The 14,865-nt window shown below is 42.2% G+C and overlaps 1 protein-coding gene across 4 annotated transcripts in view; it reads right to left on the minus strand.

Annotated features, from left to right (window-relative positions):
* LOC140487864 (solute carrier family 2, facilitated glucose transporter member 11-like) overlaps positions 1 to 14,865 on the minus strand; it is a 63,939-nt gene that overhangs the window by 25,204 nt on the left and 23,870 nt on the right. For all 4 annotated transcript variants that reach the window (XM_072587221.1, XM_072587224.1, XM_072587225.1 and 1 more), the window contains 3 exons: positions 14,664 to 14,793; positions 9,904 to 10,052; positions 81 to 268 (listed from right to left, as the gene is read on the minus strand). In XM_072587221.1, the coding sequence (XP_072443322.1) occupies positions 81 to 268; positions 9,904 to 10,052; positions 14,664 to 14,793 (467 nt within the window). The remainder of the gene's footprint in view (positions 1 to 80; positions 269 to 9,903; positions 10,053 to 14,663; positions 14,794 to 14,865) is intronic.

The raw sequence follows: 14,865 nt of genomic DNA on the forward strand, positions 1-14,865 counted from the left end.
ATAACTAGTACAACACTAACAGCACTTGCTTTTACATTTCCAGTTGTGAGAAACATTCAGTGGATGTCATTCCTACTTACAGCATCATTCCCACTTAACTGTATGGCACTACCCAGCACCAAGGTGATGATTAACTGCCAACGAACAGAGCGGTCTTGGAACAAATCCCACAGTCTTTTTGCACTTTGACTTTTGAGTGCAGTTTGCTCCTCCAGAAGTTCATCCATTTCTGTTGTTAAGTCAACATCGCCACGTAACCTCTTCAAGGCTGCAGAAGCAGAAAGGCATGTTAAGTGAAAAAAGGCATAAAAAGAATGGCAGAGGGAGGGCAACATCTTTTAGGAGAGCTCCTCATGTGTTTTGGGGCACCCAACCAAGATGGTATTAGGCTTTGTGTCCACTTCCTGGCCTCCACCCCCTCCCTGACTTACCTCATGGACAGACAAAGATTTTACAGCACAGGAGGCGAACCTATCATGCCCACACTAGCCAAAGGCCAGGATCCACTGTTCTCTTTATAGTGGCACTGTTTGCAAAGCAAGCAGAGTCTACTAGTAAGTTCTGGTGCAATTCGAACTGCAAGGTTATCTGGCAGCTCTTGAGGGCAAGACTGAGGGAACTAGTCCTACCTTCTGGTAGTTCCAGATTGTGCCGAATTTCTATATAGTCAGTCAGTTTGTAAACTACTTTGTATATACACACACACACACACACACAAAAGGTTTCTCTCTTTCACATCTTAACAATCCAAAAATCTAAGGTTATTTATGACATTTTACATTTCCATTTGTGAGAAACATTCAGTGGATGTCATTCCTACAACACATTTTCAGCTCTGATCTCCAGCATCTGCAGTCCTCACTTTCTCCTCCTATTTATGACATAGCTCAGGCATAGGTGAAACTTAAACATAGACATTCTGGTCCAAAGGAAAGGACATTACCACTGCAGCACAAGTTGCCCTCCCATAAACAGTCTACATTCAAGGGAATAGAGCTGAGGTTTTGCAACATGTTTTTGTAATTTAGCTCTTTTTGATCTGGTATCATTCAAGTTAATCTACACCGCATCCAGAACTGGCCAATATACACTTATTGAGGGTTCCCAGTACTGAACACAGTACCGCAGGTGGGACCCAACATAGCTTTAGACTAAACAGTGCAATTCAGTGACCACTGTTGAGACTGAGGAATTTAAAGCAGAAACAGAGCAGACATGCTGGCTCCAATACAACCATATCTTTTCTTAAATATGGAAATCAAAGCTGAGCACAATACTCCAGATGTGGTCTCACCAAAGCCCTACACAACTGTAGCAAGACTTCCCTATTCTAGCACACTAGTGCCCTCTGAAACAAGATCAACATACTGTCTGCCTTCCTAATTACTTGCTGTAGCTGCATGCCTTTTTTTTTTAAATGTTTCTTGTACAAACATATCCAAGTCTCTCTGAACATCAACATTTGGAATTTTTATTGATTTTACAAAATGTTTTCTGTTTTTACTGCCAAAGCAAATAACGTCTCACTTCCTTACTTTATATTCCAGCTGCAACTTTTTTGCTCACTCACTTAAACACATCCATATTCCTTTGCAGCCTCTTGATATCCTTCTCAGTTTGCATTGCCACTAATTCTGCATTGGAGCAAACCTGGATACATAACTCTTGGTCCTCTTTGTCCAATTTATTAATAGAGCTTGTAAATAGCTGAGACACCAGCACTAATCCTTGTGGCACTCCAATAGTTACAGCCTGCCCACTTGAAAATGCCCATTCTATGTCTATACTCTGCTTTCTGTCCATAATTAAACCTCCATTTGTGCTAATATATTCTCCCAAACTCCATGAGCACGTATCTGGTGCATTAATCTTTTGTGATAACTTAATGCATTTGGAAATCTAAGTAATCTACATTTATTAGTTCTCTTATATCTACCTTCTATTCCCAAATACCTCTAAGAAATCTGTCAAACATAATTTCCCTTTTGGAAAAGCATGTTGGCTTGACCTGATCAAACTGTGATTTTCTAAATACGTTATGATTTACTTAATAACACATTTCAGTATTTCCCAACGACTGATTTCCAACTACCTGACCTGCAAGTTGTCAATTTTCTCTCACGTTTCTTCCAGAACAGCAGTATTACATTTGCTAACTTCCAATGCCAATGGAAGTTAGTAAAATCTAGGAAATGATAGAGTATTCACTATCCCTTCAGTTATCTCTTTTAGAACCCTAGATTCTAAGTCATCAAATCATAGAGTTATACAGCACGGAAACAGACCCTTCAGTCCAACTCGTCCCTGTTGACTAGATATCCCAATATGACCTAGTCCCATTTGCCAGCCTTTTAGCCCATATCCCTCTAAACCTTTCCTGTTCATATACCCTGCAATCTTCTTCCTGACCTCTCCACCCCCACCCCCTCTCCGGCCTATCACCCTCACCCTCACCTCCTTCCACCTATTGTATTCCCAGCGCCTCTCCCCCAAATTCCCCCCCCCCCCCCCACCTTTTATCTCAGCCCGCTTGGCACACCAGCCTCATTCCTGAAGAAGGGCTTATGCCCGAAACGTCGATTCTCCTGCTCCTTGGATACTGCCTGGCCTGCTGAGCTTTTCCACTTTTCAACTCTGGTCTCCAGCATCTGCAGTCCTCACTTTCTCCTATTCATACACCCCTCCAAATGCCTTTTAAATGTTGCAATTTTACCCACCTCCACCATATCGTCAGGCAGCCCGTTCCATAAACACACCTAGGGATTTGATGGCTTTTAGTCCTGTAAGTTGTCCAATTTTTTTTTGACATTAATTTGATATTAACTACCTTACATTCTTTTTCACTTCAAATGTACCCTCCAATGCTGTCGTTTAACTTGTGCCTTTTACAGTGAAGAAAATTTGTTCAACATGTCTCCTATTTCCTCATTTCCCATGATAATTCCTTCTGTCTCTACAATTAACTTAGTTTAGCTACTCTCCTCACTTAAACATACTGATAAAAATAAATATAATCTGTTTTATATATCCTAGCTACTTTACTCCCATATTCTCTTCTACTCAACTCTGGTTGCCATTTCCTGGTTTATTTTCCTTGCCTTCTGGGAGAAAAGCAGAGCAGAGTGGACCAGAGGGAGCTAATACACCAGGGGACAGATAAACACAGCCTGAGGTGCGAAGTCTACACAGCTTACTGTTCGAGCGAGAGGTAGAGAGAGTCCTGGAGGGCCCCAGGTTTGAAAGAAAAGTGAACGGTGAAATCCCAGGAAAGGTCGTAAACTGAATGATTTGTAACTGCTTTTAGACAGCATGTGTAAGTGGCTAGAAATTAGAAAAATGTAATGCTTTAAATAACCCATGAGTAGCTACTTTATAATTAATTAATTAATTAATTAAAGGACACCAGCAGAAGGGAGTAACAAGTTGGCGAGTCTACTGTTTTGTATATACATAAAGGGGGAGTGTATACTAAAGTAAACTATGTGGGGGTGAAGAAGACATTTAATTCTTTAAAATTATATATGAACACAGAAATAGGAACAGGAGCCCATATGAGCTATTGAGCCTTCTCTGCCATTCACTACGATCATGGCTGATACTGAACTTCAATCCACTTTCCTGCCCACTCTCCACGTCCCGCGATTTCCTAACAAACCAAAAATCTGCCACTCCAAATATTAAATATATTCAATGCCAGAGACTTCACACCCTGTCAGGCACAGAATTCCACAAATTCACAGTCCTCCAAGACAGGTCATTTCACCTCATCTCGCCCTAAGAGATCAGCACTTTATCCTCAGACTGTGCCCCTGTGTTTTAGATTCTATGACCAGTGGAAACAATCTCCAGCAACTAACAAAGCAAGACCCTTCAGATTGTTCTATGCCTCAATGAGATGCCCTCTCGGTTTTATAAACTTCAGAAAATACAGGGTCTATTTACTTTTCCCTTCATCATAGCACAGCCTCCTTAGTCCAGGGACCAAATTAGGTAATGATCACTGCCCTACCTCCATCACAGAGCTGTCTTTTGTAAATATGAGATCAAAGCTATATGCAGTACTCCAGATACAGCCTCACCAAAAGTCTGTACATTTTTGAAGAATTCCTTAGTCTGTACTCCCAATATCCATACAATAAAGTCTAGCATGCCATTTGTATTTATCTGCTTCCTGTATCCGCATGTTGACTTTCTACATTCTACATTGGAGCACACTCAAATCTCTTTGGACACCAAAGCTGACAAATGTCACACCTCTTAAAAATACTCTGCTTTCCTATTCTTACAGCCAAATTGAATAACTTCATAATTCATTACTTTATCCTCCATCTGCCATCTTGTTGTGCACTCAACGTGTCAATGTCTCTTTGGAGTTCTGTCTCCTCCGCACAATTTAACTTTCCACCTAGCTTTGTAAACCCTAGAAACAATCATTTCTGTATCCTCGTCCAAGTCATTAATATAGACTGTAAATAGCTGGGATCCCACCACTGAACCTCAGAACCCTTCAACATTTGCTGTCTGTCTGCTTGAAAAGGACTTGTTAATGTCAATTGTCTGCTTCCTGTGTATTAAGGAATTATCTATTCATGCCAATGTATTACTCCCAATCCGATGAACCCTTATGTCACCTAATAGCCTTTTGTGTGGCATATTATTGAACAATATTTGGAAATTCAAGTAAACTACATTTACTGGCCCCCTTTATCTACCTGACTGGTTCCATCCTCAAAGAATACTAATAAATTTGACAAACATAATTTCCCAGGAGTAAAACCATATTTATTTATTCTAATCATACAATGCTTTTCTATGTGCGATGATAAGTCCTCCTTAACACTAAGCTCAACATTTTCCAATGCTCCATTAATTAAGGATGTTATTAGTCATTGAAATAACCTTAGATCAAAAAAGCATGATATAGAATAGGTTGGATAAAAATAAGAAATAGAAAAGTTAACAGTTCACTTGGCACGAGTAGTTTATAGACCTGTAACAGGAGTTATAATGTAGGATAGAGTACACAGAACAAACTAATTAAGGCATGTAAGAAGATTATCACAATAAACATTGGTAAATTGAATCTAAATTGGGCAATCAGATTGGCAAAGATAGATTAGGAAATGAGCTCATGCAGTTGTACTCAGAACAATGTAGAATAGTACATTTTTGTGCTGACCAGGGAGTAGGCCATTCCAGAGTGGTAATGAGCCTGTTTCAAACAATAATCTTAAGATAAAGCAGCCTCGAGGTCACAGGTATCATTAACATGATAGAATTTCACATTCAGTTTGAATGGAAGAACTATAGGTCTAAGATTAGTATTTTAGGCCTGACTAAAGAACACAGACCTAGCTAACACAAACTGGTAACCTAGGCTAAAAGGCAGGACTCTAGACTTTGAAGAGGCATTAGTAACTCTCAGCAAAAATTTAACTCGTTGGGTTGAATCTTCCTTTGTTTTGACTAAATCCAAACCGTGTTTAGTTTTTTTCAAGGGTTTTCACCATGAGGCCTTGTGAGTTTTCTCAACATAGCTTATCAAACTTACCTGACTAACTACCTACCAAGTCCCTATGGTATCCAGCACATCCAATTACAGCCCCACCTTATCACCCACCATTCCTCAAACAACTTGCCACTCAGCAGATATCTGATAAAAGGTCAGTGTCCCTTGCATCAATGTCAATCTGTCAAAGACTGGTGTGCACCTGGAAATTGAAGTCAAACTGGGGGTGTTTCCCCCACTGCAAACATCATGGTACAGCAGCCAATGCCATGCTGCCCATGGCACACGGTCAACATGACTGACTCACCTCAAGTGCACAGAACTCCATTCTCTCACACCAGTTACTGTTTAATCACAACACAGTTTACCCTCCCGTAATAACATCTTTTCTGAACAGCCTCTCAGTCAACATTACCTTGTCCCCAGTGCCCACTGTGATTCTACAGCTTGACACTGACCACCACATGCAGTTAAGCAAACACAAATATCAACTTTTATTTACAGTGGGCCAAAAGAAAAAACACAACCAACGAGGCTGAGGTTCATCCCCACAATGCAAATCAGATTTTGGCATCATGACCAAAGATTATTTTAGAGTCAATAATTGCCTGCTCCAGCCAGCTCTCATCTATTAGAACAAGGGGGTCAGTGAGGTTCTGTCTGGAGTGTAACACCCGACACAGCTTAGCTCAGTTGCAGACAATGACAGCTTCCTCGGACTAATGTCTTTGCCATCCTCCTGCTCCTCTCCTCGGAAGACTGCTCCTGTTTCCCCAGTTCTACAGTATCCAGCACATCGCCTCATTGCCTGCTCCAATTGTGCAAGACACAGCACAGCAGCATGAAGTGACACATTCTGTCTGGACAATACTTCCAAACTCCTGACCAGTCCAAGCAGAGGAACCATCTCTTCAGTAGCCCTTTATTTTGCTCCACCAAGGCCCAAATGGGCATCATCAAACCTATGCTCTGCATCGTCAGGGGTTAGACAGAGGTGTCATGAGCCATAGTCACAGGGAGTGGCCTTGTCCCCAGTAACCAGCCTTGAAAGGAAAAAGATTTAAAAAGGACATGAGGAGCAACGTTTTTTACATAGAGTGTGTTTCGTGTGTGGAATGAACTTCCAGCGGAAGCAGGTACAGATACAATGTTTAAAAGACTTTCGTATAAGTACATGAATTAAAAAATGTTTGGAGGGATACGGGCCAAACACAGGCAGGTGGAACTAGTTTATTTTGGGAACATGGTTGGTGCAGACCAATTGGACTGAAAGGTCTGTTTCCACGTTGTATGACTTGATGTGTCCCAGCAGCACTCCCACACCTTTCCAGCTCCAAATGTTCTATTCCTCACTGTATCCTGTACAAACCATTTTTACACTTACATGATAGATGAGGAAGTAATGTTGTGCGCCTCTCACGTCTTTGGAAGTTGGACAAATAGTGATTTTCCTTCAACTAGTAGTGGCCTTTAAGAACATCACTGTTGCTGACTTCCATGTTTTTGAGATGTGGAATTCAATTTGCAAATTCCAATAGCAAGTTGAAAATTGGTAATAAAATGTCATCCTGTAGCTCAACATGCTCTCCAATTCTGTTCTGCCTACACCCCCTTTGCTTTCAGCTTCCCTGTTGTCACTGCCCTTATCCCCACCTCTGCAAATGTTCCTGCTTTCCTGTTGTCAGCACTGATTTCCCCAGCCCCGCTGGCACTGACCCATCGCCACCCGCCAACAAAATCCCCGGACTGCATTAGAACTGGACCTGTGACCATCTTCGACAAGCAATGTCAAGACATAACTGACTAGACCCCTGTGTTAGCAACCCTCAGTCTGACAATGTGCAAGTCCCCAGACAACTCCCATTAACTCTACACACGCCCCTCATTATTTTATAAACTTCTATACGGTCGCCTCTCAACCTCCTATGCTCGTCATTGTGTTATTCAGCAAGGATGTCCCCTCTTATCCTCCTCCCTCCCCTGCTGATAAGCATGAGAAGCAGCGTGTCTGCACTAAAGAACACATCAATACACCATTATTGACAGTTGTTGGCTCTGGCTGAACTGCCAATGCGATAACAGAAATGTCACAGCAAGACCACACAAGGCATGGATGCTGCAAGCATGCTGTAAGGTGCTAAATAAGTGAGCATTATGAGAGAAAGCAAGAAGTGCTGAGATCCAGTTGGGTCCAATCCATGAGCTGAGTGCCCGCCCAGGCATACAAAATGCCCCTGCTGCACCCTCTCAAGGCTAGCTGTTGGTGCATCCTGTAATAGGTGACTGTGCTTCCTAAGCAACCAGCTAGTTACTGGAGAGGTGTCACAAGGATCGTGAGGGATTGCTAACCTCTGTGGACAAGCGATGTGTGCAACTGGTACCCATGGATTGTACCTTGAGCTGCAGCATGAATGGTGGCTAAGTGGTTAGCACTGCTGAGGCACAGCACCAAGGACCCAGGTTCGATTCCAGCCTCAGGTGACTGTATGTGACTGTATGTGTGGAGTTTGCACATTCACCCCGTGTCTGCATCGGTTTCCTCTGGGTGCTCCATTTCCTCCCACAGTCCAAAGATGTGCAGGTTAGGATGATTGGCCGTACTAAATTGCCTATTGTGTCCAGGGATGTGCTATCTAAGTGGATTAGCCATGGGAAATGGAAGGATACAGGGAAAGGGTGTGTCTGAGTGGGCTGCTCTTCAGGGGTTTGGTGCAGACTCGGGCTGAATGGTCTCTTTCTGCACTGCAGGAATCCTCTGAGGTCCTTTGAAGCAAGCTGAGGGATGAAACTGCTCAGCACCTGCACTGGCTTCCAGCAGAGGTTTCTCAGTGTTGAGCTTATTTAGCGAGTCTGGTAAGTAGAACATTAACGAGGAAAGTTGCACTTTCAACAAGGTTCTTTTTAACAAGCAATAATTCCCCTTCATTGGCAACTCGCCACTGCCCAGTCTGAATCTTGCCTTGCCGCTTGTCAAAAGCATAAAATTTGGAATAAGGTACGCTGGAGACCTTGCAGAATTAGTCAGATTCTGCTACAAATCTCACCGGAGCCTACATCAGTCAGACCCCTGAAAGATTCCTTTCTCTGAGAATGATGCGTCACCTTTGTCTGAATAAGGAAATTAAGGATCTGTCAAACTGAAAGAAATACTGTACAAATCTGCAAAAGATTAGTGGTAGGTCAGAAATTTATTCAGATTTGAAGCAGCAGCAACAAAGTGCTAAAAGGAGGGAGAAAGTAGGGGATGAGGGAAACTAACAAGTATTATAAATACAGTAAATGTTTCTACATGTATTTAAATAGGTAAAGAGCAACTAAAGATACGGTTAATCCTCCAGACAGAGTATCTGAGGAATTGATTACTGAAGACAAGGAAATGGCAGAAGCATTGAGCAGGTATTTTATGTCTGTCTTTACAGTGAAAGACTTGGAGAACTTCCCAAATGTACTTGAAAATCAACACATAAATGTGAAGGAGGAACTTAAAATAATCGCCATCACGAAGTGCAGGGAATTATTAAACCCAAAGACTGACAGGTGGCCTACATCCAAGGCTCTTAAAAGTCATGCTGTGGAGGTGCCGGTGTTGGACTGGGATGGATAAGGTCAGAAGTCACACGGCATCAGGTTTATTTGAAATCACAGGCTTTTGGAGAGCTGCTCCTTTGTCAGGTGATGTGCAGGGAAGTGCACAGGTCTGTGGGACATAGACCTATTGGACTATAATCTGTTGCAGGGAAAATGTAATATGAAAACAGAAGACCTGGTCAAAGTGGACAAGGAGCAACAGCTGATAGGGACTTTTACATCCAAGCAGAGGGAGTCTTTTAAAAAGGAAATGGAGGGTATGCAGCAGATCAATATGTCCCTGTAAAACTGAAGAATGGGACTAACAAGTCCAGAGAACGCTAACTATCAAGGATTGTGTATGAGAAGTTTACATCAGGATGAGATCAGGAATGATAGGCAGAAGGAAAGACTGTGTTTGTGAGGATAACTGGCACCAACAGCATGGGTTCCATTCCGGCATTGGATGACGTTACCATGAAGGTCCCTCCTTCTCAACCTCTCCCCTCCCATGAAGTGTGGTGACCCTCAGGTTAAATCACCATCACTCACTCTCTGAAATGAAAGAGCAATCCTATGGTCCTCTCGGATTATAGTGACTTCACTGATGGATACACAAGTGGGATGTCAGAGGGCTATGGGCCCTTTTGGACAGACGTTCCAGGGCAAGAATGTTCACATAGCAGAGAAAGTAGACGTAGCTCTGCGTTTTAAAATAGTGCAAGGTCTGCTTCGTGTCATCACTTAGAGAACAACTATTCTAGCTACTCCCAAGGTCTCTGAGCCAATACACAAAAAATATTCATTCTTTCTTCTGATTCGCTTACCTTTCATGCACTTGTTCTTGTTCTCCCTGTCAATCAGCAGATACCTGGGGCTCTCTGGGCACCATGGCAGAGTGAGGAGTTGAATCAGAGATGGCACTGCACAAGACGCCAGCAGTAGCGGCCACAATTCTTCAGTGCCCAAAATCTCTCTGTAATTAGCATGATAAAAGACTTCATTTCCTACAAATTACACCTTGTACTTCACACTATCAGCAGTCATGAAGAGGTAGAAGAGCAGATACGTCGGCAAATTTCAGAGAAAGTTGAAAATAATAGATTAATAATAACAACAATCAGCTAGCTGTGAGTAGCAAATACAATACAGATCCTATCACAGACCCAGTTATAGGCGAAAGAAGTCTGTCGTGATTGGAACCAGGTGGATCTTCTTGACTATGAGATCCTTAATTGAGGTTGTAAACCTGGGCCAATCAAGGAGCCCCGGCTGACCAATATAAACAGGGGATCCGGGTGTCCTTGGAGAAGGAGCACGCGGGTGTCCACTGACACCCTGGAGTTGTGACTGGCCAAACAAAAAAAAAATAAAAAACAGAATTGGTCCCCGGGTGTCCTAAAGAAAAAAAATAAACAGGGGATTACGTCCGAGCCCAAGTGCCTCTGGAGAAGGAGCACGCAGTGTCCACCAACACCCTTGAGCCAATCAGGGAGAGGTGGGCGCCGCAGGGAGTGAAGTGCATTATTTCCCCCTCCAACTCTATTTTGATTTAGTCCCTACCCTCCCCTTCACTGTTTTGATCACACAGCATTGCCCTGTGGTTTGAAGGGCAGTGCTCGTCACTGGCCACCCGGGTGTTTTTCCTATCTTCCTGGTGGTGGAAATTGAATAAAGATTTGTGAACTTTGTGTCTTTTCACTGTGTCTCACACCTGCACACACACACCATGGGTGCAGGGGATAAAAATAAGCACTACCGCACTTAGGTGGTAGTGTGGGGGTTAAATTAAAAAAAAATGACCAGGGATTCTCCCCTTCACTGTTTTGATCACACAGCATTGCCCTGTGGTTTGAAGGGCAGTGCTTGTCACTGGCCACTCGGGTGTTTTTCCTATCTTCCTGGTGGTGGAAATTGAATAAAGATTTGTGCACTTTGTGAAAAAAAAAGAAAAAAAAAAATAAACAGGGGATTACGTCCGAGCCCAAGTGCCTCTGGAGAAGGAGCACGCAGTGTCCACCAACACCCTTGAGCCAATCAGGGAGAGGTGGGTGCCGCAGGGAGTGAAGTGCATTATTTCCCCCTCCAACTCAATTTTGATTTAGTCCCTACCCTCCCCTTCACTGTTTTGCTCACACAGCATTGCCCTGTGGTTTGAAGGGCAGTGCTTGTCACTGGCCACTCGGGTGTTTTTCCTATTTCCTGGTGGTGGCAATTGAATAAAGATTCGTGCACTTTGTGTCTTTTCACTGTGTCTCACACCTGCACACACACACCATGGGTGCTGGGGAAAAAATAAGCACTACCGCACTTAGGCGGTAGTGTGGGGTGTAAAGGAAAGAAAAAAAAGAAGAAAAAAAAAGAAAGAAAAAATAAGAGAAAAAAAAAATAAACAGGGGATTACGTCCGAGCCCAAGTGCCTCTGGAGAAGGAGCACGCAGTGTCCACCAACACCCTTGAGCCAATCAGGGAGAGGTGGGCGCCGCAGGGAGTGAAGTGCATTATTTCCCCCTCCAACTCAATTTTGATTTAGTCCCTACCCTCCCCTTCACTGTTTGATCACACAGCATTGCCCTTTGATGTGAAGGGATCTGCTTATTACTGGCCACTTGGGTGTTCCCTTTCTTCCTGGTGGTGGAATACAAATAAAGATTTGTGTACCTATTGTTCTTCACTGCGTCCTACACCTGCACACACACGACATGGGTGCTGGGGAAAAATATAAGCACTACCGTGGGGGTAAAGAGAAAAAAATATATATACAACCAGGAGATTTAGAACCTCCTCAGTTTAGCAAAAAAAAATTGAAAAGAAAAAAAATATATAAACAGGGGATGTGTAGGGGCGGGCTACTTTGAGGCCGGAAGGTGGGAGGGACGGGTGGCTTGCTGGGTTGCTGGAGTCTCTGTGATATCTGCACAGTTTTATTGTTCAGTTTATTAGACTGTTTTGTATGGGCTTGTGTTTACTGTTTCCTTTTTGATAAGATAAGGTGGGATTTGAGGTCCGTCCTCATTTCCCTCCGAACTGGTTGGATGGTGGGATTCGGGTTCTGGCCTTGCTGCCCCTTTCCCCTGTAAAATGTTGTTTCTTGCAAACTGCTGTTCATTGTTAACTGTTTGTTTGCATTCTGTACAGTTTGATAAACTAAAAATAAATACAAACAGGGGATTCAGAATCTGCTCACTCTGAGCTGGCTGGTCACAGTAACGGTGCACATGTAAATAAAGTATGATGTGGTGACAGGATACCAGTCTCTGTGCAATTATTTCACAGTCAGGATTGTCATTGAATGTGAAGGCATCAAAAGATCCTCTTGCTTTCAATTCCTGGAAAGCATTCACCTCTAAGAACTGACTCACAGCAATAGTTGCATCACATTTACAATTATCATACCAATCAATTAGAAATAACCAAACAGGGATGTTGCAGATATCATGCAACAATATCGAGAATATTTTTCTGTGCAACATTTTTAACATTGTAGAGATAGATATGTAGTTGTCACCTATGCTGACAGTCACTGACAATAACACCAGGAATAACTGCATATCATTGCAATAACAAGAACATACTAAAAATGCACATTGTAAATCAAACAGAAACAATGTATATCCTACAATGGATTATAGTTAATATGCAGCATTAAAACAAGGTTCTGATGGTTTTGGTTTTAGAATAGTAAGAACCTGAAAGTGGATTAGAGACTTGGATCTAAACACGGTTCAAATAGAGTATAACAGCTACCCAGAAATGAATTACAGGCCGATGTAAAGAAAGAATGTCCAAATCTGTCTGGCTTTTTAACTGCAACTTGTGGAATTTCCCTTCTCCATTTGTTCCGAGGTGTGGGAATGAATGCAATCCCCTGTATCTGAGTGGCTGCTAGGTGCAGCTACCGCTCTGTGTCATTTCTCAGAGGTGAATGCACAAAATAACAGGATCTTTCATATTCAGCGACACCATTACCTTTAACTAGGATTTTTCAAATAATGAACGTTATTTTGCCTGACGCAATTAATAACAGATTAAAATACAGCCAAGTTATCAAAGCTTTACGTCTTTAGGACAAACACAAGGATGCCAAATTTCAAACAATCACAGTAATTTACATAGCAGGAGAAAAAGATGCTGATCAAAAGACATGTCGAATTTTTTTCTCATTCATGGGATGCTGTTGTCATTGTCTGGAGCAGCATTTATTGTTAATCTGCCCAGAGGTCAAGTAAAAGCCAATCATATTGTTGTGGATCTGGAGTCATGTGTAGACCAGGTCAGGTAAAGATGGCAAATTCCCTTCTCTAGCTAATATCAAATCAGTTTTTAACAACAATAGACAGTGGTTACACAAATGCCATCAGACTAGTTAATTATAGATTTTTATTGCATTCAGATTTCACCATTTGCCATGGTGGGTTTTGAATAAATAAACTCAGAACTGTAGGCTGGGGTTCCAGATTACAACTCCAGTGACTTTATCATTATGCCACTGCCTCCCCAAAAATCTGATGTGAATCTGATTGGCCAAGATTTTACGGTGCAAAAATCCCAAATAATTCAAAAGAGACGTAATCCTTGAATGTACTGTTTTTGTTTATGGAGAATAGGACCCAGTGTATAAACATAGGTTGTGCCTAGCAAGAGTAAGTGAGCCACGTTATGGGTTTTAATGATTATTCTAAATTGATAGTGTAGTTATTAACTTAGAATTATTAGCCAAGTGCTGTTGAATCGCAGAATCACACCTAACAGTGGATGTTTGGTTCTGCATTTTGCAAGCACGGACTACTCCAGTACAATCTTCACTTACCAGTTACAAACAACAGACGAAACAATAAATGGCCTACATACCTGGTGTGCCGCCAGCAATGAAATTCATACACAAAATTCCTCAGTTGTGTTGTAGGCAGAAAGTCCTTCTGGACTGATAATAGTATCCTGTCAGTGCCACTCCTGTAGCCACTACATAGCAGCAGCATAAAATGGCTACCTTAACCTGTTCAATATTTCAGTTTACAGAGCTTTGCCTTTCCCGAGTTACCTGACCAGGCACTTTTCAGGTCTGACTGTGGTGGGCTTTGCCAATTTGCAAAATTCCTTAATTTCCTACAAACAGGATCGCTTTGGTATATTCCATTTCTTTATCAACCTTACCACATTAGCAAATGGCTAGGGCCTGACTTACAAGATTACTGATCAGGCTAATCCTATAGCACATGGAGATACAAAAACATACTAACAGGTGAGTATAGATTCAAGGTAGACAATGTGGAAAACCCAATCACAGTTTTCTCAAATGGCACATCGAAGGAAGGGAGTACATTAGACCACTTCATTGCAAAAATGAATCCAAGCACTAGATGGAGAATGTCAAGAGGTGTAAGAAAATCCTTACGCGAAGCTGTAAATTCAAAGAATGCAAAGGTATCATCTATATATTGGAAATATGCACAAGATGTAAGGTCAAGTTTCATTATATCCACAACCCGCTTCCTGTGGGAACAGATGATAATGAAACAGATGTACACTAAAACCTTAAATCTCTAGAATGCATAATTATCTTAATTGAGGAGGAAACATGACTTACTTAAGTCCGATGGTTTGTCCCAGTACTATCCCAGCTGCAGTGAATGGAGCAAATGACAAGGCCACCAGGCCCCGGATTTCCTTTGGTGCACTCTCACCAAGATACATGGGGTTAATGTTCATTCCCACACCTCAGAGCAAAAAGAAAAAGGAATTTGTGAGAGTCAAGATTAAAGGGATATACAAATCTGCAGCAATGCACA

This window comes from Chiloscyllium punctatum, chromosome 17 (assembly GCF_047496795.1).
Source record: "Chiloscyllium punctatum isolate Juve2018m chromosome 17, sChiPun1.3, whole genome shotgun sequence".
Classification (NCBI taxonomy): Eukaryota; Metazoa; Chordata; class Chondrichthyes; order Orectolobiformes; family Hemiscylliidae; genus Chiloscyllium; species Chiloscyllium punctatum.